The sequence below is a fragment of the Petromyzon marinus genome, chromosome 11 (assembly GCF_048934315.1).
Source record: "Petromyzon marinus isolate PM22_M1 ecotype Great Lakes invasive population chromosome 11, UKy_Petmar_22M1.pri1.0, whole genome shotgun sequence".
In the NCBI taxonomy this organism is placed as follows: domain Eukaryota; kingdom Metazoa; phylum Chordata; class Hyperoartia; order Petromyzontiformes; family Petromyzontidae; genus Petromyzon; species Petromyzon marinus.
This window is the reverse complement of record NC_133677.1, coordinates 12,919,522-12,943,759: the sequence shown is the minus strand read 5'-3', so window position 1 is coordinate 12,943,759 and position 24,238 is coordinate 12,919,522. Positions and strand designations below refer to the sequence as shown.

General features: G+C 48.8%; 1 protein-coding gene across 8 annotated transcripts in view; it reads left to right on the top strand.

The window, feature by feature from the left end:
• Positions 1 to 21,877, top strand: part of LOC116941202 (nucleolysin TIAR-like) — a 104,569-nt gene extending 82,692 nt beyond the window's left edge. For 6 of the 8 annotated variants that reach the window (XM_032951982.2, XM_032951981.2, XM_032951979.2 and 3 more), the window contains 7 exons: positions 429 to 504; positions 1,018 to 1,126; positions 2,328 to 2,420; positions 5,913 to 5,997; positions 7,139 to 7,262; positions 9,728 to 9,885; positions 11,177 to 21,877. In XM_032951982.2, coding sequence (XP_032807873.1) covers positions 429 to 504; positions 1,018 to 1,126; positions 2,328 to 2,420; positions 5,913 to 5,997; positions 7,139 to 7,262; positions 9,728 to 9,885; positions 11,177 to 11,336 — 805 coding nt within the window. In that variant the 3' untranslated portion in view covers positions 11,337 to 21,877. The remainder of the gene's footprint in view (positions 1 to 428; positions 505 to 1,017; positions 1,127 to 2,327; positions 2,421 to 5,912; positions 5,998 to 7,138; positions 7,263 to 9,727; positions 9,886 to 11,176) is intronic. The other 2 variants (XM_032951980.2, XM_032951978.2) reach the window with 1 other exon arrangement.
• Positions 21,878 to 24,238: the final 2,361 nt, after the last annotated feature.

Genomic DNA, 24,238 nt, shown 5'->3' with positions numbered 1-24,238 from the left:
CACCTTAATGATTACCAGAATTTAATGATATCAACTCTTTACATTTTTGGGCTTTCGTTTGAGATGATATCTTGGCATTAAGCAGGTTCCGCTGTGTGTGTTTTTTTTTTGTATCTGTACACATTTATCTTAATATATACACGTACGTCATGAAGGTGGTAGATGTCATGGTAGTTAAAATCGGTAATAACGTGCGAGCGCATGTCTCGTTAACTTGCACACATTCATCGTAACATGCAAGCTTAATTAGAACCGACTTGTACATTATTGTACTCGTGCATGGCTTACGCTGGATTCTGAGACGCATTGTTAAACGTCGGGAGCTTTGAGCGAGTATTGTGGGGCTGTATGCGTCTGTGTTGGCCTTTGGGCAGCGCTTGCGACGTATGCGGTGTGCCTGAACATGCTGCTTTTTTGTTTCTTTTCAGCGACGCACGAGTAGTAAAAGACTTGGCCACTGGCAAATCTAAAGGATATGGTTTTGTCTCTTTCTTCCAGAAACTGGTAAGTCAAAACGCGGGCGGACTGCGGACAGTGCAGAGGTGACGTCCCTAGTTTTTCTTAAAACTAATTTTTTTTTAAATGTTTTAATTGTTACTCTACACGTAGGGTTGTTAAATTTCCAAATGATTTTTAAATGTGTTTTTTTTTTCCCTCTCTGCTGAAGCAGTTGTGCCTGTGACTTGATTTTAAAGGCTCATGTTTTGCTTCTGTGAATGTTTTTGTTTGTTTACGATTCTTTTGAGACGTGATCACTGTGCAGTCGAAACGTTGCTACCCGTGTGCGCTTGCCTGTTTGCCGTAGTGTAAACCCATGATTCAATATTTTTCTTTCGTCTGCCTTCCCCGACGTTGAGTGCCGGCGCTGCGTTTAAAGCATGCATTGTGGTGAACCGTGGGAGGTGAGCCGTTGCGGCACGGCGGTGACGCACCATATAACCGTATGTGCGTTTGTTTTGCCCGCCCGCCCGCGCACGCGCGCCGCCCTCTTTCGCCGCACGCGTGCCCTACAAAAAGGACGCGGAGAACGCCATACAGCAGATGGGGGGCCAGTGGCTGGGAGGCCGGCAAATCCGGACCAACTGGGCCACTCGCAAGCCCCCCGCTCCGAAAGGCTCCCAGGACAGTGAGTTGCCACCACCACCACCACCCGCTCCCTCGTCGTAACCTCTCCCCTGTCAGAACGCCAGCAGTCGCAGCCTCACGAAGGGCTTAGCTACTGCTCGCCTCCAGTTTTGGCACTGTCACGATGGCAAATAATAATAATGATGGTGATGATGAAACATTGCATCACGCCACCAGACATCCGGTTGTGCTGCTGCTGTTTGCTGTTGTTCATAATAGTGTCCGGCACAGGGCGTTACTGGCTTCCCAGCATCGTGCCCAGCAAACGCGACACTTAACACTTTTAACTGAGTGATGAGTGAAGCGGTACCACTGAATAGGATGCCAGAGGAGAATAATTGTTGTTTTATTGGTTGATGCCACCAATCCAAAACCACCGGTGGCTTTATAGGTAATCAGCGTGGTGGCTTGTATTCATGTGCATTCCAGAAGAAAATGTCAAAATGCTTTATTGTATTTTAGTCACCCTGACTAATTGTAGTTGGTTTGAACTCCCATATTCATATGCTTGTCATATCGTTTATGTATTTAAAAAAAACAGGTCACTATGAAAGATGAAGTGCTCTTAACAAACGCGTGTGGATGTGTGGTTAAGTTTCAACTTGTGTTCATATTCTAAAAGCTTTATATCCATCCCGTGTGAGCACTACCTTTATAAACGTCTTTACCATGAGTTTTGTTTCTTCTTTGGAAAGCATCATGGAGTGATATATGCAGATGTAACCTGACGCTTGTCTCAGGCCCTCAATGAAGTCTTGCCTTTTGAAAATAAAACCACTTAACAGGTTTCTACCAATTGTGGCCTATACATTACCAAGCTGGGGTGCCGCGGTGGTGAGATGTTATCTCCCTCGCCTGGTATGCAGGAGGTCATCAGTTCTATCCTGACCCTGATGCCTATATATTTGGAGTTTGCATGTTCTCCCAGTGGTCGCGTGGATTTTTCTCCAGGTCCTCCGGTTTTCCCCTCCACATTTAGAAAACATGGGTTTAAAGTATTTGGCTGCTATACATTTCCACTTGATAAGGCCACTTCGTTGAGCTGTCATGTGTGTCCAAGTTGCTTTTGAAAAAGAGCTCATAGCTCCATTGGGCTTTACCTGGTGAAATTAAATATTTGAGTTGATATTGTAACTTGATGCCTAGGTGTTCACCGCCCATGCCACTAAGCATCTGGCTGTGTCCGTGTTTCCCGTTTGCAGACCCCAAGCACCTGTCATTCGAAGAGGTTCTCAATCAGTCAAGCCCCACAAACTGTACCGTCTACTGTGGAGGCATCACCCAGGGACTCACAGGTGAGGCCAAGGGACCACCGTGACCACCGTGTGCACTGGATGAGTGACTCGCATTGGGAAATAACCAGGGATCGGCAACCTGCAGCTCCAGAGCCGCATGCGGCTGCTCTTCAAGGACCGCTTCGTGACATTGTTTATTCAGGATCCCACTGCGTTCCCTGGGTAAAAAAAAAAAAAACACGATACCCTGACGCTCATGAGGAGGAGGCTTTAGTCTGGTTGTTCGATCAAGTGTGTAAGAAATCTCAACGTTTTATTTTCTCAATCAGATAATTAAATTAAAACGTTTGCTGGAAGAGATAAAAGAACAGGATGTAAATAATACTTTTGAAGGACTTCAAATATTTCAAACAACTAAAATTACTTACTCGTTTTTGGGAAGAAAAAAAACAACACTATACAATGGATAAATTAAAATTGTGCATTAATATTCTTATTTAGAATAAATAGTTTCATATACAAAATAGTTTATCATTTGTAAATACAGGAATAGAATTACTAGTACTTGAAAATGTTTCGTTCTGTTTAAAAAGTGAGCTAATGTACCGGTCATGAACTACGCGCCACAAACTTGGTCTATGAAAGAAAGTTTACCAAAGAGCGAGAGAGAGAGGAGGATTTTGAAAACAAAAGGGCAGGGATTATGAGACGAATTAAGATTTTGGAGTTTAAACGACGATAAACCCATGTAAGAGCAAAGCAAATAAACACAAATGGAGCGGAGCATCTCATCTAGCGAGGATGTCAGATGGCAACATTTTTACAACGTGCTGGAAGCCAATGGGAGGGCCGGAGAACGAGAAGTAGAAGCTGAGATAGTGGGACGAGGTTTACGATGTGGGAGGCGTGCAGTGGATGCAGATGGTGAAGAGGGGGGAGAGAGGCCTTTGCCCAGAGCTGACAACTAAGAGTTGTGCCAATTTATACTTCTGTACTTTTCATATATTTATGAGCAACTTGCTTAACTTTTCTTTGTCTTGCTCCGATATCGATTTTTTTTTGCATTCTTTTTTTATAATGTAATTTGCTGACCCGCCTCCCCTACTGGACATCTGTGAAAAATAACTTCATATAGCTCATCAGATTCCTCCAGTCTAAATAAAGATTCTGAACTGTAATAATGTTAGTTTTATGTGGTCTTTGGTGATCTGTACCCCAGAATTATTAACCTTTTCCTTAAGCTCTTTGGGTTGCTAAACTCTAAAACAATATCACGGAGATCTTCATTGTACCTTAAACCGACGTTCAACCAGTGGCACTAAATCCTATAAATTCTGCCCGACACCCACATCCGTGGCGACGACACAGAGAGACGTGTATTTGCGCACGACGATGCCCAATTAGTTACGCCGTCGCCATTTTTATTTTTGTAACGCTTCGTTCTATTTCAAACAAAAAAAGTTATCAACGGTTTAGTGGCAGATGCTCTAGTTTCAAGACAGATCTCACAAGGGCTCAGGAATATGTGCGTGAAAAGGAGCACATGGTTTCAGATGCGAAGGGCTTGGAGGCAGGGGGTGAATAACGTGGCGATGGAGCTTCTTGTGTGAGATTCCCACCTGCAGGGCAGCAGAGATGTGTGTGTCTGTAGGTTGGCGGAACAGAAGATGCTCCTGTGGTCCATCTCTATGGAATTAAACCGATCATTTTGGCAATACTGCATTGGCAGTGGTGCACAATTCCATACTGCCTCAAAGGCAGTGCTGATTTTGTACGTTTGCCCACTGACAAAGAAATGATCAGTCTATAATTTTAATGGTAGGTTTATTTGAACAGTGAGAGACAGAATAACAAGAAAAATCCAGAAAAACGCATGTCAAAAATGTTATAAATTGATTTGCATTTTAATGAGGGAAATAAGTATTTGACCCCTCTGCAAAACATGACTTAATACTTGGTGGCAAAACCCTTGTTGGCAATCACAGAGGTCAGACGTTTCTTGTAGTTGGCCACCAGGTTTGCACACATCTCAGGAGGGATTTTGTCCCACTTCTCTTTGCAGATCTTCTCCAAGTCGTTAAGGTTTCGAGGCTGACGTTTGGCAACTCGAACCTTGAGCTCTCTCCACAGATTTTCTATGGGATTAAGGTCTGGAGACTGGCTAGGCCACTCCAGGACCTTAATGTGCTTCTTCTTGAGCCACTCCTTTGTTGCCTTGGCCGTGTGTTTTGGGTCATTGTAATGCTGGAATACCCATCCACGACCCATTTTCAATGCCCTGGCTGAGGGAAAGAGGTTCTCACCCAAGATTTGACGGTACATGGCCCCGTCCATCGTCCCTTTGATGCGGTGAAGTTGTCCTGTCCCCTTAGCAGAAAAACACCCCCAAAGCATAATGTTTCCACCTCCATGTTTGACGGTGGGGATGGTGTTCTTGGGGTCATAGGCAGCATTCCTCCTCTTCCAAACACGGCAAGTTAAGTTGATGCCAAAGAGCTCCATTTTGGTCTCATCTGACCACAACACTTTCACCCAGTTGTCCTCTGAATCATTCAGATGTTCATTGGCAAACTTCAGACGGGCATGTATATGTGCTTTCTTGAGCGGGGGGACCTTGCGGGCGCTGCAGGATTTCAGTCCTTCACGGTGTAGTGTGTTACCAATTGTTTTCTTGGTGACTATGGTCCCAGCTGCCTTGAGATCATTGGCAAGATCCTCCCGTGTAGTTCTGGGCTGATTCCTCACCATTCATGATCATTGCAACTCCACGAGGTGAGATCTTGCATGGAGCCTCGGGCCGAGGGAGATTGACAGTTCTTTTGTGTTTCTTCCATTTGCGAATAATCGCACCAACTGTTGTCACCTTCTCACCAAGCTGCTTGGCAATGGTCTTGTAGCCCATTCCAGCCTTGTGTAGGTCTGCAATCTTGTCCCTGACATCCTTGGAGAGCTCTTTGGTGTTGGCCATGGTGGAGAGTTTGGAATCTGATTGATTGATTGCTTCTGTGGACAGGTGTCTTTTATACAGGTAACAAGCTGAGATTAGGAGCACTCCCTTTAAGAGTGTGCTCCTAATCTCAGCTCGTTACCTGTATAAAAGATACCTGGGAGCTGGAAAGCTTTCTGATTGAGAGGGGGTCAAATACTTATATCCCTCATTAAAATGCAAATCAATTTATAACATTTTCGACATGCGTTTTTCTGGATTTTTTGTTGTTATTCTGTCTCTCACTGTTCAAATAAACCTACCATTAAAATTATAGACTGACCATTTCTTTGTCAGTGGGCAAACGTACAAAATCAGCAGGAGATCAAATACTTTTTTCCCTCACTGTACCAAATCCCGGGTGATATTTACGGGGCTCAGTGTGAGGCTTTGCTGTTCTGGCGAATGGCTTCCAAATCTTACACTGCGTTTCGTATTGACTGGTCGTGCACTTATATGGCCACAAGGATAACGGCGTAGTGTCAGTGGAGTGAGTTTTATTGTTCGATGTTCATGCTTGACGATGTTGCCCTCTCATGAATCCGTTTCTTTCTGGCCAACCACAGAACAACTCATGCGTCAGACCTTCCTGCTCTTCGGTCAGATCTTGGAGATCCGGGTGTTCCCGGACAAAGGATACTCTTTTATACGGTTGGTGCACACAAAGACAAAGATCCCCTATGTAGCCTCAACACACTGTTGGGGCAAGTGCTCTTAGCGAGGAACACCTATGAAGGCCGGCACGGCACACGCGTTGGTGAGCAGCCAGCGCCACGCCCGGGCCCCTTCGTCTCCCTCGTGGCGATGTTCACACACTGCGCCGGGTACTCGTTTAAGGCTGAGTCGACCCTAGGGGAGGCCCAAGACCAGTTCAGATAATCGCCACTGGTGTTTTTGCCAGGTTCCTCGCACAGCAGCGCGCTAGCCGCTACACAACCACTCGCCGTTACAGTTGGTGCACACACACACGTGTGGTACCGTCGTCACGTGCACGTTGTGTGCTCGCTCGACCATGCAAACACCCCCGCACCCAGCGGCGGTGCGTACACCTCTCGAATGGATTGAGCCCGTTATCTGGCTGCAAATAAGAACTCGACGTCCCTGGTGTCTGGCTGCGATGGAAAACACAGAATTTCGGAAGCTTTAGCTATAGACTCTCGCACACATCATTGGCCTCTTCAGTCGCTGAAGCCAAAGTTAAATTGTGCGTTTTTTTCGCGTGATATTAAGAGCGACAATGTTGTCCGTGTTGATGCTCGGTTACACATTGGGGAACGCTTGGGATATGAAATTGCGTCAGATTCTGCAACGGCATAACTTTGTTTAAAAAGCAAATGAAATTTGATCTTGTTGTCTGAAGCAATCCACACTCTAATTGGCTGGTTGGGGTTATGTAGTCGGCAAGGCAACTTACGGCTCTGTCTAGCATGGCTGATTTTGTATGGACATGGCTGGTGTGTATTGCATGGGAAAGCTGAATAACTCTGTTTCTTAATGTCACTTTACGTTCTGAAATGCTTAGCCGTTTATTTCACGGCACAAGCAGGCACCTTCCTTGTCTATAATCACTGCAGGCTGCGTGGCCCAATCAAAGATAGGTTAGGGCTTCTCCTTGCGTACTTTTTAATTTGCAAATCCTTTTGTCGTCTTTGAGTTTATGGAGCTCGGTAACATGGGGACAGTTGCAGTAAACATTTTATGAATTTGTTGGCCCGAAGCACTTTTTTTTTTAATTTTACTTTTAGAAACCTTTGGCTTAAACGAGTTTTTTTGTATGTTTCTTGCGCTGCAGGTTTGCCACACACGAGAGTGCCGCCCACGCCATCGTGTCGGTCAACGGCAGCACCATCGAGGGCTTCAGTGTCAAGTGCTTCTGGGGGAAGGAGGCGTCGGACCCTGTGAATCAGTTTCAGCAGGTACCGGCATTCGCCTTATCAGAGCTCCAGGCATTACGATGTTTTCAATCAACTAAAATGTAACCGGTTAGGGTTTATTGTAAGCGAAACTCTTATTTTTACCAGGAAAGGCCCACTCGGCTATATAGCTCTTTTTCAGAAGTGACCCGGCCACAAATGATAGCCCAACAAAAAGTGGCTTATGTGGAATTTTATAGCAGCCACATACTCGAAACGCATGTTTCTAAGTATGGAGGGAAAAAACGGAGGACCTGGAGAAAAATCCACACGACTACGGGGAGAGAGACATGCAAACTCCAAATATACAGGCGTCAGGGTTGGGATCGAACCCACATCCTCCTCCTGTTGTATACCAGGCGAGGTAGTTAACTTTTCGCCACTACGGCGCCCCAGTTTAGTCACCCAGACTAATTGAAGTCACTTTCAGCTCCACTGTGTTCTTTTACTGGTAGGAACGAAGTTGTAAACTGAGTGTACCAGCCTGCAATAGATTAATGTGTCCGTCCGTCCCCTTTCAATACTTTAACGAAGTGAAATCTTGTGCTGTTGGGTGTAAAATCAGCAATAGACAGCGCAGAGACTTGTCCTACCAGCCCACCCTGCAGGGACCTGTTAATTGTACAGAACAGGTCAGATCCTGGTGGGAAGTTGGTTGAGCATGGGCACTCATTTGGGTGTATATCAGCATTTCTTATTGTTAGGTGTACTGGGGGGGGGGGTACCTGTTTTGTGGCATGGTTGGCTATCGACGACGGTGCGAAAGAAGTTCTACATATTTCGATTTAAAGCTTTCGTGACTGCAATGATTCATCTTCTTTGGTTCTTTCGGTAAAGTCACGCTGTCCTACCAGACAGTCTCGCCCCTTCACCTGATGAAGGCCGCTTGTGTTGTGGCCGAAACTTCGTGAGAATATTATTGTGTTATTTTATTTTATCAGTTTATTATTTTATTCTCATTCTACGTGACTTTACCGAAAGAACCAAAGAAGAAGTTCTACATAAATTCAAGGAGCCAATTCCCACAGCAGGGTATTGAGCCTGTGTGGCTGAGATGAACACTCGGGCTCCGACCCATGATTAAACCAGGTTGTGTGTCACGAGTTTAATCTCTTAGCCTGCGCATGCCGCAATGGTCGCGCGCACAGCAAGACAAATCTGCGTGTGGTGTTTTACTCAATCGAGCCTCTTTCCATGCCCGAGAGAGCTCGTGGATCAATGCATTCCCACTCAGTGTTGAGTGCCTGCTGCCGAGAAGCGCCATCTTGTGGTTGGTGGTGAGCGACACCACTTGAAACGCGAGACGTTCTGCCTATTGCGTCTCTCCCATTCGTTACCAATTGCTACATCTCTGTGCCGTCTGGATGGAGACTGGATTGGCCACTGTGTTCTTTTATTTGTACGGGACAGTTGGATTTTTTTACGTGAACATTTCTGCATTGCCATGATATTGAGTCAAAATCCCCGGTGAGAAGTCAATTCGGGCCTTCTCTTACCGTACTTCTATAAAAATGAGTACCGCTTTGCGGGAAGTCACAAGTGGTTGTCATTTGGTATAACTTTTCCCCACCATAGGAATGTTGTTATGCGTCGCATTAGGTGAACACCATTATCAATGTAATTAGATACAAATTGAACAGTCATTTGCTGGGCCTGGGCACGGGTATGAAAACGGGCCCCATTGGCTTGCGATTGAAAGTGGCCCGACTTTGGCTCACATCAACAGGTTGCTGTCGGCAGCCCCAGACAGCTGTGAATGAACGGGAGCACCACGGCCCCCCACATACATGCATACACAGCGCATCCAGGCCAAGTGTGAGATGTTGAAAAGTATTTTTTTTTGTAAGAACGAGGAGAGACTCGCCCGCTCATCGTTTGCGTGAACCACCCAGCCGCACGTTGATCCCAAAACGGTTTGCTCCGTCTCCCAGCCGATCCCAAAGCAGGCTAACGTACTTGTACCTCGTTTCTCTTAATGGGCTTTTTAAAATGTGTGTGTGTATAGGTACGTAATAATAATCATCACGATCCATTGGCAGATAGCCCATAGGTGTTCACTGCATATTTTGTCAGTTGTCTCCACTTTTCTTTCTGTCTTGTGCCAATATGTTCTGTTGTCAGCAAGACATTACCTGTGAGGTCTCCCTCTCTTTCCGGTTCCTTCCATTTTTCCGAACGATACACATTAAATGTTCCTGTTGTTGTGCATCCTCTACATGTGTGTTCAAATAGTGTCAGTTTACTTCCTATCATTGCCTGCATCAGGTCTTCCTCTATGTGCAACCTTTTTCTTGCTTCTGTGTTGGTCACCGTTTGCATCCAGTTTAGATTCTTATATCCTTACTCTGGCAATACATTTCGAATGCCATTTTCATAAAAGAAACGCGCGCGTGTATTCGGCGCACGCGCACAGACACTCGCGCGTGTTTCACCCGGCTGACGACACGCCGTGCCTTCGTCTCACTCAGCAGTTCAGCCAGGTGGGCTACACGCAGCAGCCGTGGACCCAGTGGGGGCCCTGGTATGGAGGAAGCCAGCAGTACCAGCAGTTCATCAACAACGGCTGGCAGGTCCCACAGTACAGCATGTACGGCCAGGCCTGGAACCAGCAAGGGTACAGCTTAGAGTAAGTACCATCCACACTCGCGCACTGCGTCGGCGTTCCGTAAGTCATGAGGGTCTTGATCTTTTTTAAATCCACTTTTTGTCTTCGGCAGCCTGTGACGAATCTCAAGATTCTAGCAAACAAAGAAAAAAGTTTTCTAGAATGTTCGTACATTGAACTTCTTTCGCACCACCGTGCGTAGCCAACCACACAAATCGCGGAGGTTGTGGAGGCTACATCACTGCAATCACGGCACCGTGGCGAATGTAGTTGCCATGCAGGACTGCTGCAGTCACGGGTTCGTTGTAGTCGGCATTGTGAGGTGGTGGCTCAAAGGGCTCGCTTTGCTCCTGCAGAACCCCTGTACCAACAGTGGCACATCTCACAGTCGTGGAATAAGCTGGAAGTAGCATCACCCTTATAGCCTTATATTCACACATCGCTACAAGACTGATTTCATTGGTTTTAAACAGTTTGCCGAGCACAATGCCCAAGGTCCCACACTTCTAAGTGGGCAGTAACGAACAGTGGCGTTGTCCAAGTTGTAATCGATGAGCGGTTTGCACGTCTCTTGAATTGAGCGAGGTTATTCTGAAAACTTGGGGAAAAAGAGACGATGGGAGGGAATTCCAAAGTGGAGGGAGCCGTGTGAGAGGAGAAGTAGAAAGAGAAGTGTGGCCTGCAGTGTGGTGAGTGAATCCAGTGTGGCGTGAGATGAGAGTCCTCAACATTGATGGAGGAAGGAATGAATGAGTGAAGTTCACGAGTACAGTAACCGTGGTAGGTTTTGACGGACCTCTTGTGAGCGAGTGGCTGACGTGAATCGGTGAGTTGCACAATGCGTGGACTAGGTACTTGGCTTGTCGGCGCCCCTGTCTGTCCCGGGGGAGAGGTTGGGCACGTCCTACGCTACGCGGTGTTTACTTCAGCGCCCGCAGTCTTCCCTTCTGCTGCCGCTATAGTGGTGGTGCTGGTGGTGAACGCGTGCATCAGTGGCTGGGTTATTCAGGGGAGCGGTAGCCTAGCGGTTAGCGCGCGGCACTTCGAACCCGGCGACCCGAGTTAGATTCTCGCTCGCGGTCAACACAAGTGACGATTTACTGAATGAGTCCTGGGCCTCCCCCTAGGTCGACTCGGCCTCAAATGAGTACCTGGTGTGTAAACATCACCACTGGGGAGACAAAGGCGGCCGGTCGTGTGCCGTGCCGGCCTTCGTAGGTCGACTCGCCAATGGCACTTACCCCAACTGTCTGTTAAGGCTGCACGGGGGTTGGACCTTTGTGTTAACGGGCTCTTTGTTCGCTCGGCGCAGGCAGACGCAGCCGGCGGCCGCAGCCGCGGCGGCCGCAGGCTGGATGAGCAGCGCCGCGGGCAACTCCTTCGCCTACAGGACCCAGCCTTCTCAGGGCCAGAGCGCCAGCCTCATCCCCAGCCCAGCCACCTTCAGCATGGCGGGCTTCCAGAACCAGTAACGGCGGTGGCGGCGGCGGCGGCGGCAAGGGGACGTGACCACCGGAGCGAGGAGAGACACGGCACTCGGTTGATCCAGCAACGCGGCAGGGGGGCCGGCGGCACGGCTCGTTGTCGCCCGCGCGGGCACCGTCCTCAGCACTGTCTGCCCACGCGCGGGCGCAACTCCCCACGCGCGCTCCCACGGCGGGCACGGGTTAGGGAAACGTGTGACCCCCCCCCTCACCCACCTCCCTTCACCGCTTTCCCCTTCTCCCCCCCCCCCCCGGCCTCTCGTATGAATCCCCAGGATGTGATTAAATAACCCTTTGCCCCTGGTAGAATGGTAAATGAATAAGCCTTCTAGTGTCACTCTAAAAGTTCCACCGAAGAGTGAGCAATGCGCAACAGTGTATCGATTTCGGCTCCCTTGACCTTGAAAAATATATCACGCTGAGTTTTTATTTTGTTGTTTTTTTTTCATGTTTAAACACTCCATGAAAGTCATTCAGAGCCCAAATAAATGCGTTTGCCAACCTGACAGAATAACGCGTTTTGAGACTCGTCAGCCATGTAAAAACACGTGGAAAGGCCCAATATTAATTTGAAAACTTAATTGATGATTCCTTGACCTAATGATGCTTCTTTGTTGTCAGTCTCTGGATTTCTGTAGCCGATAATGCAGTGAGCTCTCCCAGCTGCATTTACCCGTTCGGCACGCATGCCAGGATTTCTGGCCTGTTCCACTGTATTAAACGGTCTTAAATGTATAAGGCCATCCAAAGGTAATGAACTCCACGAATACAGAAATGCAATTGGTAGCAACTGTTGGAATCACTATCAACTGTAACTAACCTAAAGTTTTCAATGGATACTCAATTGCGTTGTTGCAGCTGCACAACAAATTGTGTAAAAAAAAGATAAACAACGCTTCTGCGTTGTTTAATTTACACCGTGGAGGATCCCATTCCCCAGGAACGATGTTGCCGCGTGCCCAAAGTGAGGAAGCAAAGCACTACGTCAAGATTTTTCTCCTCAACGACTTTCACTCAAGCGTTCTTAAAACGTGCGACCGACCGACCGCCTTGCGTTTGAACATCGTTCCCTCCCCTCTCTCAAAATGCTGCGCCACTGATGTACAGTGGCACACGGCCTAACTAACCTCCTCGTCAGGGCCTTGGTCACCGACGGCAGAACAAGGCAAAACCGCGGGCGGCGTGTGAGGGTAGCCTTGCGAGTTGTTGCGGCTGCGTGAGGAGTAGGGACAGGGTTGACGACCCTCGTCCTGAAAGAGCCATTTAACACTGGGATGCAGACATCGCCTAGGCTGCACAAATCACGTTTCAGTGCATCCCACCAGTAGCTTCCATCTGTGCGTCTGTATCCTCCGCAGACCGATGCAAACCTCATTGTGCTTCAGGAAAACACGACCGGCGGCCTCATTGTCATTCTCGTGCATCTCGGTTGGTGTTACGATTCTTTTCTGGGGAGTGGGGGCCTCGCCAGTGACGTCAAACGAGCGGTAACAAATACAAAGGCGCGCCTTGTTCCCAATTGTGTCCCCGCAGAAGGTGTGCAGTTAAAGTCGTGGTGCACCGACACACAGCTGGCCTGACGGGTGTCCTCGAGTATCTCTTGCAGGGGTGGCCAAAACCTCCCAAGCCCGAGAGCCGCATTCCCAAAACCTTCACAGGAGGGGGAGGACCGGCCTATTGGCCCATGCAGAGCCGCTACCCTCGCACCCATTTTTTTAAAATATGGAAATCTGCAGGAGCACTCCAGAAATATTTGTGTTTGGCTCCTCTGCCCGGAAGGGGGGGGTGGGGGGGGGAGGAGCGCGAGTTTCCGCAGATCTTCCCCCCCCCCCCCCGTTTCAAATAAAAATTAAGATGAAGACTGACAGTTTTAAACGCTCTGCGCTTGAAACTGCCCCTGCAGCTCACGAGCCGCCGGTTTGGCTGCCCCTGCCCCCCCCCCCCCGGCACGTCGTTCACGTGGGGCCAGTATCATTCACGTGGCCTCCTACCCCGAGCATCTTTTCTAACGCTGGCTGTCGAAACCGACGTGTTGGGTACACGTTATGTGCGTTCGTAATGTTGCATTTGCTTTAATTGTAAACATCGCAAAGCAAATGAGGCTCCCCGCCCATTTTTTTTAATCCAATTAAAACTATTTGCCTCTTTGTTTTCATAAAATCATTTTGACAAATTGGCGAAGCCATAGCGTAGTAATATGTTGAAAGTGTTTTGTAAACATTGCTATCTGGGTGGGTTATTTAACACGACTCCCGGCTTTTTGTATGTACACACTTAAGGAACGGTCAAAAACTATTCAATGTACGATTTAAAATATTGCACGAACCTATTGGCTTATGAGATCCCATATTTATATACGAATTGTATAATACAATAAGCTCATTATTGTTATATTGTTATTATTTAACAATATACGATTGTCAGTTTAATATTTTCTTTTTAAATTTATGGTTGCGCCTTTTGGTGTAAAAAAACAAACGTATGGACTCTATGAGGACATTGCTGTCGAGAGAACACAATAAACCCATATAAATAACGTAACTACTACTCAACTCCTCCCCATCGTGTACACTAACGGAGGGGGACGCCTCCCCACACCTGAAACAAAACGCTTTCAATCCACCAATTGCGTATTGACATTTGTAGGCCATTTTTTTGCGCCAATGGCTGCCCCCCCCCCTACCCACCGCCCGCCTTCCCCCCATGATAGCGAAGAGCTGCTGCTGGGCTTTTGTATGGGATTGGGCGGGGGGGGGGAGTGGGTACCTTTGCTTGCTGGTCGCGCGAGTTGTAGATCGACTCTTGTGAGCTCTCCTCTTCCTGCTTTGTCCGCCGGACAGCTCGGACTGAAGGGCAACCGTCCTCTCTCGCGTGGGTCCACAGAATGCCCCGCGGTGTTTTTCCCCCGCCGTGTAGCCCCCCTCCCGGTCGCTACTTATACCCAACCGACTCTTGCTTTTCACGCGCCCGTCCGTGCCGGGCTCGCAAACGGCTCCTGCTGGAGATTATCGGTCTTCGACGTCGGCCGGTGCTCTGGCGTCGTCTTAACTCGAATTGTCCGTTTTCAGATCGCGAATTGTGACCTAAAAGAGAAGCCCATTGAGAAGGGCACGGGCGGACGGCGCCGTTACATAACCCGGAAAGCGTTTCCACGTCGCACGCGATTCAAAACGGCGAGGCGCGGTGGCGTGTCCCAAAACGCAGCCAATTCTGGGTCTCCATCTCCCCCCCCACCCCCCCAAAGGGCCCATTGGGGATGGACTGTCCGCATCGTAAAATTGACAGTGCGTCTTGGTTAATTGGTGAAGAGCGCTGGGACGGTTGGGAGGTTGAGCTCTGCTGGACTGGATGAAGTGAGAGGGGTCACGAGAGGGGTCACGAGAGGGGGGGGGCGGGGACGACCCCTCCTCGTGAGCCTCCCGTGTGCCACGTCTCCCCCCTCCACCCCACCTCCACCCCACCTCCACCCCACCCCCACCTCCACGTGGGTTCAGTGCTTCCGAATGAATAATAAAGGAGCCGGGGCGAGGCTCGCGCCGGCCCTTGATCGATGGCGCCACGTAAATGACGATGGAGCTGGCTTTAAACAAACAAAAAGACAACTTTAGATGCCTAAACGCGGCAACTGTTTGCGTTGTTTTTTGCGGGTAATTTTTTTTGTAATCTTTAAATTTTAACTTTTTTTGTTTACAATGTGACACAAAAATGTGCGAATTTTTTTTCTCTGCATCAAAATGTGTTTCTCCCCCACCCCATCTCCGCTCTTCTGACACCGGTGCGACTTCTGCATTGCGTTCATATATACAGTACGTCACGGCCTGAGTGAAAGTGTTGAGCATATGTTTTGCGTACATTGTGCGAAGTATACGCAGCACAAGTATATAACGTGCCGTCGCTTGTTGCCGGATTTGGGAAGCATTGTTCAGTTTTCTTCTGTACAGATGTCGTGCACACTTGATTGAGCAGACTACATATATGATAACTAAAAATGTAATAAAAGTTTAACGGTGGGAATTTTTTGAAAGGGGAAGGGTCGGACCTTGTAAAAAAAATACACAAAAAATTACCTTGGGTGGTTGGGTGGGTGGGTGTCATACGATCATAGTAGCTGGGAACTTGCTTTCTTTGTAGGATAGTCGTAGATGAATGGCAGGCGGTTTAAATATACTTTTTTGTTGGACTGAGCGGCGAATTTTATCTTTGAGCTAAAGATGAACGAGGGGGAGAACGGCTTTGGGGGGGGGGGGGCTCCCCCACGTTGCCAAGTCGCTTGACGAGGCGTGTGCCGTGCTGTCGAGAGCAGAATTAATACTTGTTTGTTATTCAGTTAGCCCAATCGTTTTTAAAGTGTGCGCTTGTCAACGTGTATGATATGCTGTAACAAACAACAAAAACACCCCAACTCGTCCAAAAACACCCCAACTCGTCCAAAAACAAACAAAAACCGCGACTTGTTATGAACCCTGTTGCGTCAAAACCGGGTTGTTGTCCGCCCCGCCGCCCATGCAAAGTGTGGCGATGAAGCCCTCTCTCGGTCGGCCTCGTTGGAGCGTTGCCCCACGTGGGCTGTCACCGTCACGCCGTGGCCTCCTCGACTTTGTTCAAGTGGTCAGAGTCTCGGAGCAACCAAATCACGGTGGTTTTGTTGTGTCGGATAGTGCCCGTTTTCCTCCTCGTTCCAGCACAGTCTCTGTATGTGTGTGTGTGTGTTGCTATGTTACACGTGACAGGCGCTGTGTGTGTGTGTTGCTATGTTACAGGTGACAGGCGCTGTGTGTGTGTGTGTGTTGCTACGTACAGAGTGACGGGCGCTGTGGAAGGATCCCAGTGTCTCAAGACCAAATGAGTACAATGCGGATGATTTTCTTTGTTGTGCACCCGAGGGCGCTTTTGTAATGGGGGGGGGGGGGGCTGCCCCCTTGCGCGCTTTCTCCAGCAGAGCTCGACTTGAACAGTGCATCTTTGTCGCTTGCACGTTCTCAGTTTCTTCAATGCACCCAACAAAAACAGGGGGGCCCAACCCACTTTAAATTTTCGTCAATATTGCTTTTACCGTCACCGTGTTTGAGTGTAAATTGACCCGAGTTTAGCCAAACTTTAAACACGTTTTAGCGTGTTTAATTTCCTCTGCAGCCTTAACCCTCCTCAACTGCCCCTTTCCCATCTGTCCCAGCTAAATCACTCGATCCACGGAGCCCATCCAGTCAACGACATGTAACTTCTGCAGACCTATTTGGGCCAAATGGAGCATTGGAAAATCAATTAAAATCTAAGCAATTGCGTGCAAAAGTAACTTGAGGAATATCCATTATCTGCCTTAATTAAAAAAACACACTTTTTTGTTATATAGAATACATTCGTACCTTGCCACAAGAAAACTAGCGGGCCCATGTTATAACGAGCATTGTGTGTCGTAAGCAGCGCGTCTCCTTTTAAACGGTGCTCCACTGTTGTCTCGGTTGCATTCGATCGTATGACGTGAAACATTCGAACCTCGGAGGCGTCACGGGTGCGAAATGTTAACTACCTCGCCTGGTATACAAGAGGTCGAGCGATCGATCCTGACCGCCTGCCGTATACTTGGAGTTGGCATGCCCTCCCCGTGGTGGCGTGGATTCTTCCCCTCCACATTGAGAATCAACGTCACGCGTTTAGAGTGTTTGGCTGCTCTAAATGTCCACGCGATCAGCCGCCACTTGGCTCAGCTCGGTCTCTAATTGAAAAAGAGCTGTGCCACTCGCAGGGCCTTACCTATCGTTTAAATAGTAGTTTAGTTTGTTTCCCTGTACCGCGAGCCATATTAAACGGAGACATTTCCAATACGAGGGTGAGTTTCCAGCGACCTTCCTCCCGCGAGTTGCACTGTTTAACTTCACCTCTGCACCCTGAAAAATGTGAGACCGGCTTTCACACGTGGTTACAAGTTACAAAGTTCGGAACGTGTTGGGGGGGGAGGGGGGAGATTGGATGTTTTGTTTGTGTTATTTATTGTGACCTAAGGTACAGCGGAACGGCCGCCGTCTGCCACTTGGGGGCTTCTGCCGTTGCGAGGCGGCGGGGTGCGGTGGTGAACGCGTGGTGGTGGGGGTGGCGCTCTGTCCCATCACACCCACACACCCACCCAGCAGTCGGTTTGACACGCGGTGACGCTTTCGTGACCAATTGTCATTCATAATAAAGGGGGCGTTAGATCGCGCAAGTGTCAATGTGTCGTTAACCCGCCGCCACCCGAACAAAGCCAATTAGTGAGGCTTGTCACGCGAACAAAAGGTGCCGATTAGTGACTGCTTTACAATTCTGGCAAAGTCGCCCGATGATGCTGGATGTAATTGCCAGCGGAAACGTCACAGTGCGCGAATTGTAAATGTGGGTTTATTCTCCAACACACCGGTGTGCTGTACTAGTCAACATTGGCACCTTTTGTTCGCGTGACCAACCCTAACTAATTGGCTGTGGCACATTTCTGCTTACGCGATGTAACTCCAAAAAAAACAATTTTATTGCGCGGCAGTAACGCTACCGCTCGTGCGATTGAGGCGCAGTTTGTTTGGCTGGTGGCCTCGTTAGCGCCCCCCCCCCCCAACGTGTGACTTTCATAATATTGGCGTTTAAAAATGAACGGGTCTCTTGTCATCCTCACGAGGAGGGGGGGGGGGGGGGCGGTTGCGGTGGGAGACTCTACGTGACCTGTCTGCATAAGCAACATTTCCATTCGAACATCACCGCCAGAGTTGGTCTCGGCACACGTTACAGTGATTATAATTGTTTTGGTACAGGCAGAACTTTCTTTTCCACCGTTGTCGTTAACATTAGCCATGTAACTGAAACATTTGCATCCCTTTGTTAATCCACTGCTGGGTGAAGGCCCCCCCCCCACCACACACACACCGTGCCGGATGCAGGGTTTTGTTGGCCACGGTTTTTTGGATCGTTTGAAGGGTGGGCCCAGGACCTGGTTCCGATATCGCTCGCCATTGGTGGCAGCTCTGGCCAGGAATAAAACTTCAGTGGCCGTTGTACATAGCGCTGGGCATAAACCACCGCTTCGCCACAGCTGGAAGGACCGTGTAACTAATATGTAGTGTGGGCAATGGCCCTTCTCAAGAACGCAATAGTTCGACATGGATATTTGGAGAGAATTTTACAGCACGTGGCCTAGATTGCTGTGAAATTTGAAAGAAAATAAAATGAATTGGTGAAGGAATAGTTTTACATTCGTGGATATTAAACGTTTTTAAGTAATAGTAAAATGCATTTTAAGGCTTCAAATGTAATAAAATATAAACCCAACTAAAATTAGTAACGCACGGGATGGTGTGTTAGCGACAGGAGTCGCCTCGACGTCTTGTGTGTGACTGCATGCGGCTCTGGGTGAAGTCTTCTTCAGCTTTTGCGTAAACACTCTACCCACCGCCAACACCGTCCCTGGAGGTCGTAGATTTATCGGGCAGAACTTTTTGGAAATCGTGCCCGCGTGTAGGGTATAAAGAAAAAAGCCTGTGCCCGCCAAACATCACCGGACGTAACTCGAGGGTGACAGATGACCGGTATAAAATCTAGGCGGTGATTTTGCGTGTTGGGTGTGGGGGGTTCCATCGATTGCCGGTGCTGATCGCGCTGCTGTCAACTCAAGCGGTGACCGTAACGGCGGGGAGGGGGCTGTTCCAACTTTGGCTGGAGTGGCAAATGTTCACGAAGCGCACGATTTCGGGGAACATTTGAACTCGGGGAAATTCCGCCGTACGTCGCGTCGTTCGTGTGGGTGATGCGTTTCACACGAACTCGGGAGAGAGAGAGAGAGATGATCCGCAGTCCGTGCTTTGGGTCCACACTTAACCCGAGCGACCGCCCACTCGCCGAGTCGTGAATGTCACTGCGGATTGTTGACAAGGGTCACTGAGATTGTTTTATGGCAATTGACACACATGGCCTCATTGCGGCCACCTCATCTCCATTGAAAATGTCTTGCATTCCTCTCCAACCCCCTCTGCCTCCACTCCCCCACCCACCCTTTGCTCCCTGGCTGGATATTTTGGTTGCATTGTTTGTGTTTCTCGGTAGGATGACAGCTCTGATTTTAATTAGACCTGCCCCGACAGCCGGAGTCCCCCCCCCCCCCCGTGGTGGATTGTTTATCAAGCGTCCCCAAGTTGTGGTTTGCCGGGGTAATAAGCCGACATGGAAAGCCACTCGTTGAGATGCATGTTGAGCGGCTCGTTGGTTGCGATGGGCTTCGCTTAATTCGCGAACTTTCAGAACGAAAACCACCCAGGGTCGGCTCTTGGGTGACAGGTGGCGCCGCGTACGTATGGCGCAGTTCTTGTGTGAGATGGTGTTGGCGGTGTCTTTACAAATTCACATTTTATTTTTTACCAGATTGTCTGTGGACGCCCAAAACGCCACCGTGGGGGTTGGGCGTCCACAGACGAGCGCGTGCCGGCGGTAACTTTGACGCGAACTCGGCGCGTGCTCTGCTGTGAGTCGCCTCTTCAGGGAGGAAATGAGAGCCACGGGCGGAGGGCGCGGGGGTCATGGACCAGGGGACGGCTGTGCTGGGCTGCACGAGAGAGAGAGAGACAGCAGCAGCGACCGAACGAAAACCTCGCAGATTCGCAGCCGCGTCTCGCGGCCCCTGATGTCCACAGCGACGCGAGCGCTTCCTCGTCACCCGGATGCTTCCCTCTCTTTCTCGGTAGCTTACGCGGATTTGTGTTTGTGTTGTTTTCACGACGACGACGACGATGACGGTCGAAGTGGAAAGTGACCTTTTGGAACGGAACTCGTCCGTCGCGCGGTTTCCGTTCTGGTTGAGGCTGCTGCTGCCGCTGCTGCCGCTCGTGAGTTGAGCCGCTCAGTCTGCGGCGGAGCAAGCCACAGCTGTCGCTTCCCGGACAGACCCCCCCCCCCCCCCCCGTGGGATGGCTGCGCTCGCTTCGAACGACGGTGCGCGTTCGTCGAACGGACGACGTCGTGATCACGATCACGGGGAGGTGGCGCGTGGAGAACTCCAGAGCCGCCCCATGATGACGACGACGACGATGGTGATTTGGCGTCCACGCGCACGAATAGATCCTTGCTGCTGGTGTCGCGGACCCGCGAGACTCGGGTGCCCTGTTGCGGGCTTGTTCACGGGGAGCGGCGGCGGCGGTGGCGGCGGTGCTCAAAATGTGTTGGCAATTTACAAATGAAAAAAAATCGCACGAACTAAAAATGTGTTAGGCTTATTTTCAAGCCCCGTCTTTATGAACCGATGTCGATATATATCACAGCGCATTCACGTTCCGTGTGATTGTGGTGATCGATGGAATACGAGCGATGTGTGCGCGAGTCTCCAGCCGATTAATATCCGTTCCTCATAGCTGTCGTGTCCACCGCTTGTACCCCGTGCGTGCGATATGCTGTATGTGTGTGTATATATACTGTATATGTCCGCTACTCACGTATGCAGTATATATCGGCCCGTGTACATGCAGCCCTGGCAAAAAAAATTAAAAGCACGGTGTTTGCGTAACGCGTTTTAGAACGTTGATGTACATGGAAACAGCAACGATGACGATCATGTGAAACTCATCATTCTGATTTCCCACACTGGAGTACAAACATCCGTCGAATAATCAAGAGTAAGCCTTAAGTGTAAATGTTACTTACGTTCGTGTAACGTGTGACTTGTCTTTGCAAATCACCCTCCCGCATTTGTTGACTCTTCTACAGATTCGCGGCCCTCGTTCCGTTGTGGGGCAAAACAGCTTCTGGACGGGTGCGGGGTTGTTTTGTTTCCCCCCCCTCTCCCCCTTTTTACGTTCCAATTGTGTACACATTGTAAATCCATCTTAAGTGACACTTCCGCCTACTTATATTCTTTTTTAGAGTGCGTCCACACAGATTTTGAGAGAGAGAGAGAGCGCGCGCGAGAGAGAGAGTAGAGAGCCTGCTGCTGTGATGTAGAATTTTAGATTTTAGAGAAACACGGTCGTGCCTGCGGGCGGGGGGGGTGGGGGGTGTAACGTGTCTGCGATGAGTGGAGGAGACTGCCGAGTGCCGTGGGGCAGTTTCGAGGCTTGCTGCGTTAGTGGGATGAGACGTGGGTCGTGCGTGTCTGCTCGGATGAGAAGTTGAATAAGTGTACATAAGACCTTGCCAAACCTTTAATTGTTTTGACATTTTTAAACGTTAAAAAAAACACACACACAAGAACTGTCTGCACTTTAGTGCTCAGAAGAAATACAAAACACAGAAAAATGTGTCACGCAGGGATGCAGGGAATGGCATTTGTGTTGTTATAGTTTGTAATGGCCAGCAGTCGTTTAAAAGAGGATGCCATTTTTTTAGATTTAAATTGTGGCTCAAAAGATTGGAAATATCTCGGCATCCTTTGGTTCAAATTAAACATTAAATGCAGGGAATTTTAAGTCAGCCCTTCACTTCTACTCTTGTGATAACTGAAAATTGGTTTTCCGTTGACTTTCATGTAATGCAACCAATTTTTAGTCTGAAATAGCAAGTGAATAAAGAATACTTTTGAAAAAAAATGCGTCCTGTGTGTGTGGTGATCTTCGCATGCGTTTTACGCTGATTTAGTTTGCCTCCGGAAGTCCAGTCAATAGAACTCGCATTAACCCCTTGAGATGCCAAGCGGGAAACGTCGAGGCAAGAGGTGTCCACGACGCGTATTGTCATTTGTTTCCACTTTCTCTCTGACCTGTGCCAATATGCTCAAGAAGTGCACATCATAGTAGAGTATTGTAGTGTACAGCGAAGTTTATACTGTAGTGTAAAATAGTGTAGTGTCGTGCATCATCACAATCCATGCGCAGATAGTCCCGTAGGTGTCCACTGCACATTTCGTCATTTGTTCCACTTTCCCTCCGTCTTGTAGTTGCCAATATTCTCAAGTAGTGACCACATCTTTCTGGTTTTTTTGCCTTCGGATGATGCTTCTCTGGAGATGAAAAGACATTTATTGATAAATTGGTTTATTTTGAGTTTAGGTCATGTGAACACGTGTGCTGTCAACCCTCCTCCACCCGACACAGCCAATTAATAAAAGTGCCACGAACCAAACATGCCAAATGTATTACTGTAGACTTATTAATTTAGAATCAGTATTTATACTGAAGGAATCTGATGAGCTATAAAGCTCTATCAGATCTCTGGTAGATGTCCACGTGACACTATCAATTGTCCTGTCGGATGGAGGAGGGTTTACGACACATTGTTCACAAGACCTAAACCAAAGAACAATTGCGAATCGTTTTGGTCGTGAAAGCCTCCGTGTAAAAAATATATATACATTCCTTAAAAATCCAAGTAGCAATAACTCCTGCTAGTTCAGATCTTGAGAATAGGTCCCTATTTATCTGGCAACAAAACACGTGTTAAGATGTTAAAACACCAAACTGAAACCTTGAACAAGGAATCATGTCTGCATTAACCACAATACTTGGGGTCAGAGTGCAAACAAAAAACATACATTGATAATATATGCATTGTCTTTGAAACTGATTGGTTCACACCAGAGACGGCTTTCTTTCGAGCCTCGTCTCAAACGGTGTTAGACCAGAGGACGCCAAATAGCGCACAGCACAAAGACAACGCACTATCATGGATGTCCAGTTTTCCCTGGAAGTTCAATTTACCGTGGAAGTCCAGTTTACCATGGAAGTCCAGTTAACCATGGAAGTCCAGTTCACCATGGAAGTCTAGTTCATCATGGAAGTCCAGTTTACCATGGAAGTCTAGTTCACCATGGAAGTCTAGTTCACCATGGAAGTCTAGTTAACCATGGAAGTCCAGTTTACCATGGAAGTCTAGTTCACCATGGAAGTCCAGTTAACCATGGAAGTCTAGTTCACCATGGAAGTCCAGTTTACCATGGAAGTCCAGTTAACCATGGAAGTCCAGTTCACCATGGAAGTCCAGTTTACCATGGAAGTCCAGTTTACCATGGAAGTTCAGTTTACCAAAGAATTCGAAATAAATGGCTCTTATTGTTATTTTGGTTTCCAACCGCTGGTTTAACCTCTCTTATGTATTCTTTGTATGTTCTAAATAATTATTATTGCTTCGTGAGACTGGCGTTTCACTGCCGTGCTGAACTTGGCTAAAGTTTGACACCAGCCTCAACGCTCTGTGCCGCTGCTACGCCTAACTTGATCCATCTGCCCACTGCTTCAAAGGCGAAACAATGAAACGTCGCTTTGTGCAGCCACTCGCAGTATTTCAGCCACTTTCGTTGTTCATGGTCCAGTGCAGCCTCAGTCTGACCGCACGAAACAAGGCGCCTTTGGGCTTTAACTCGATCTCTCTATGACCCCCCCCTCCCCCCATGTCGTAGAGAGAGAGAGAGACGCCTTACCCGTACGAGCGGCAGTTCTACAGGATCGACACGCGCAAGCCTGGACTGCCGATGAGACCCCGTGTCAAAACCCGGGTCGGAGTTTGCTTGTCTTGAAACAATGCTGCTGAAATTATGTGGGGGCGTGGGGGGGGGGGTCGGGTGGGGGGTCGGGTGGGATTGGTCGGGTGGGGGGTCCGGTGGGGGGTCGGGTGTCCCTGAGCATGCCACCCCGCTACGCGCTGAGCGACACGGCCCGAGTGAGACGCAGTGAGTCACCGCCACCCCCACTCACGGCGTGACTCACCCCACTGCTGCTGCTGCGTGGTGGTGGTCGCGAGCTGCGAACGTGAAGCCCCCGTTCCGTCATCGTTGGCTTGCGTCTTTGATAGACAGACACGGACACACGGACAGACACAGACAGACACAAACAGACACATTGACAGCCACAGACACACAGACAAACACACGGACAGACAGGCAGACACAGACAAACACACGGACAGACAGACAGACACAAGACACAGACAGACACACGGACAGACACACAAACAAA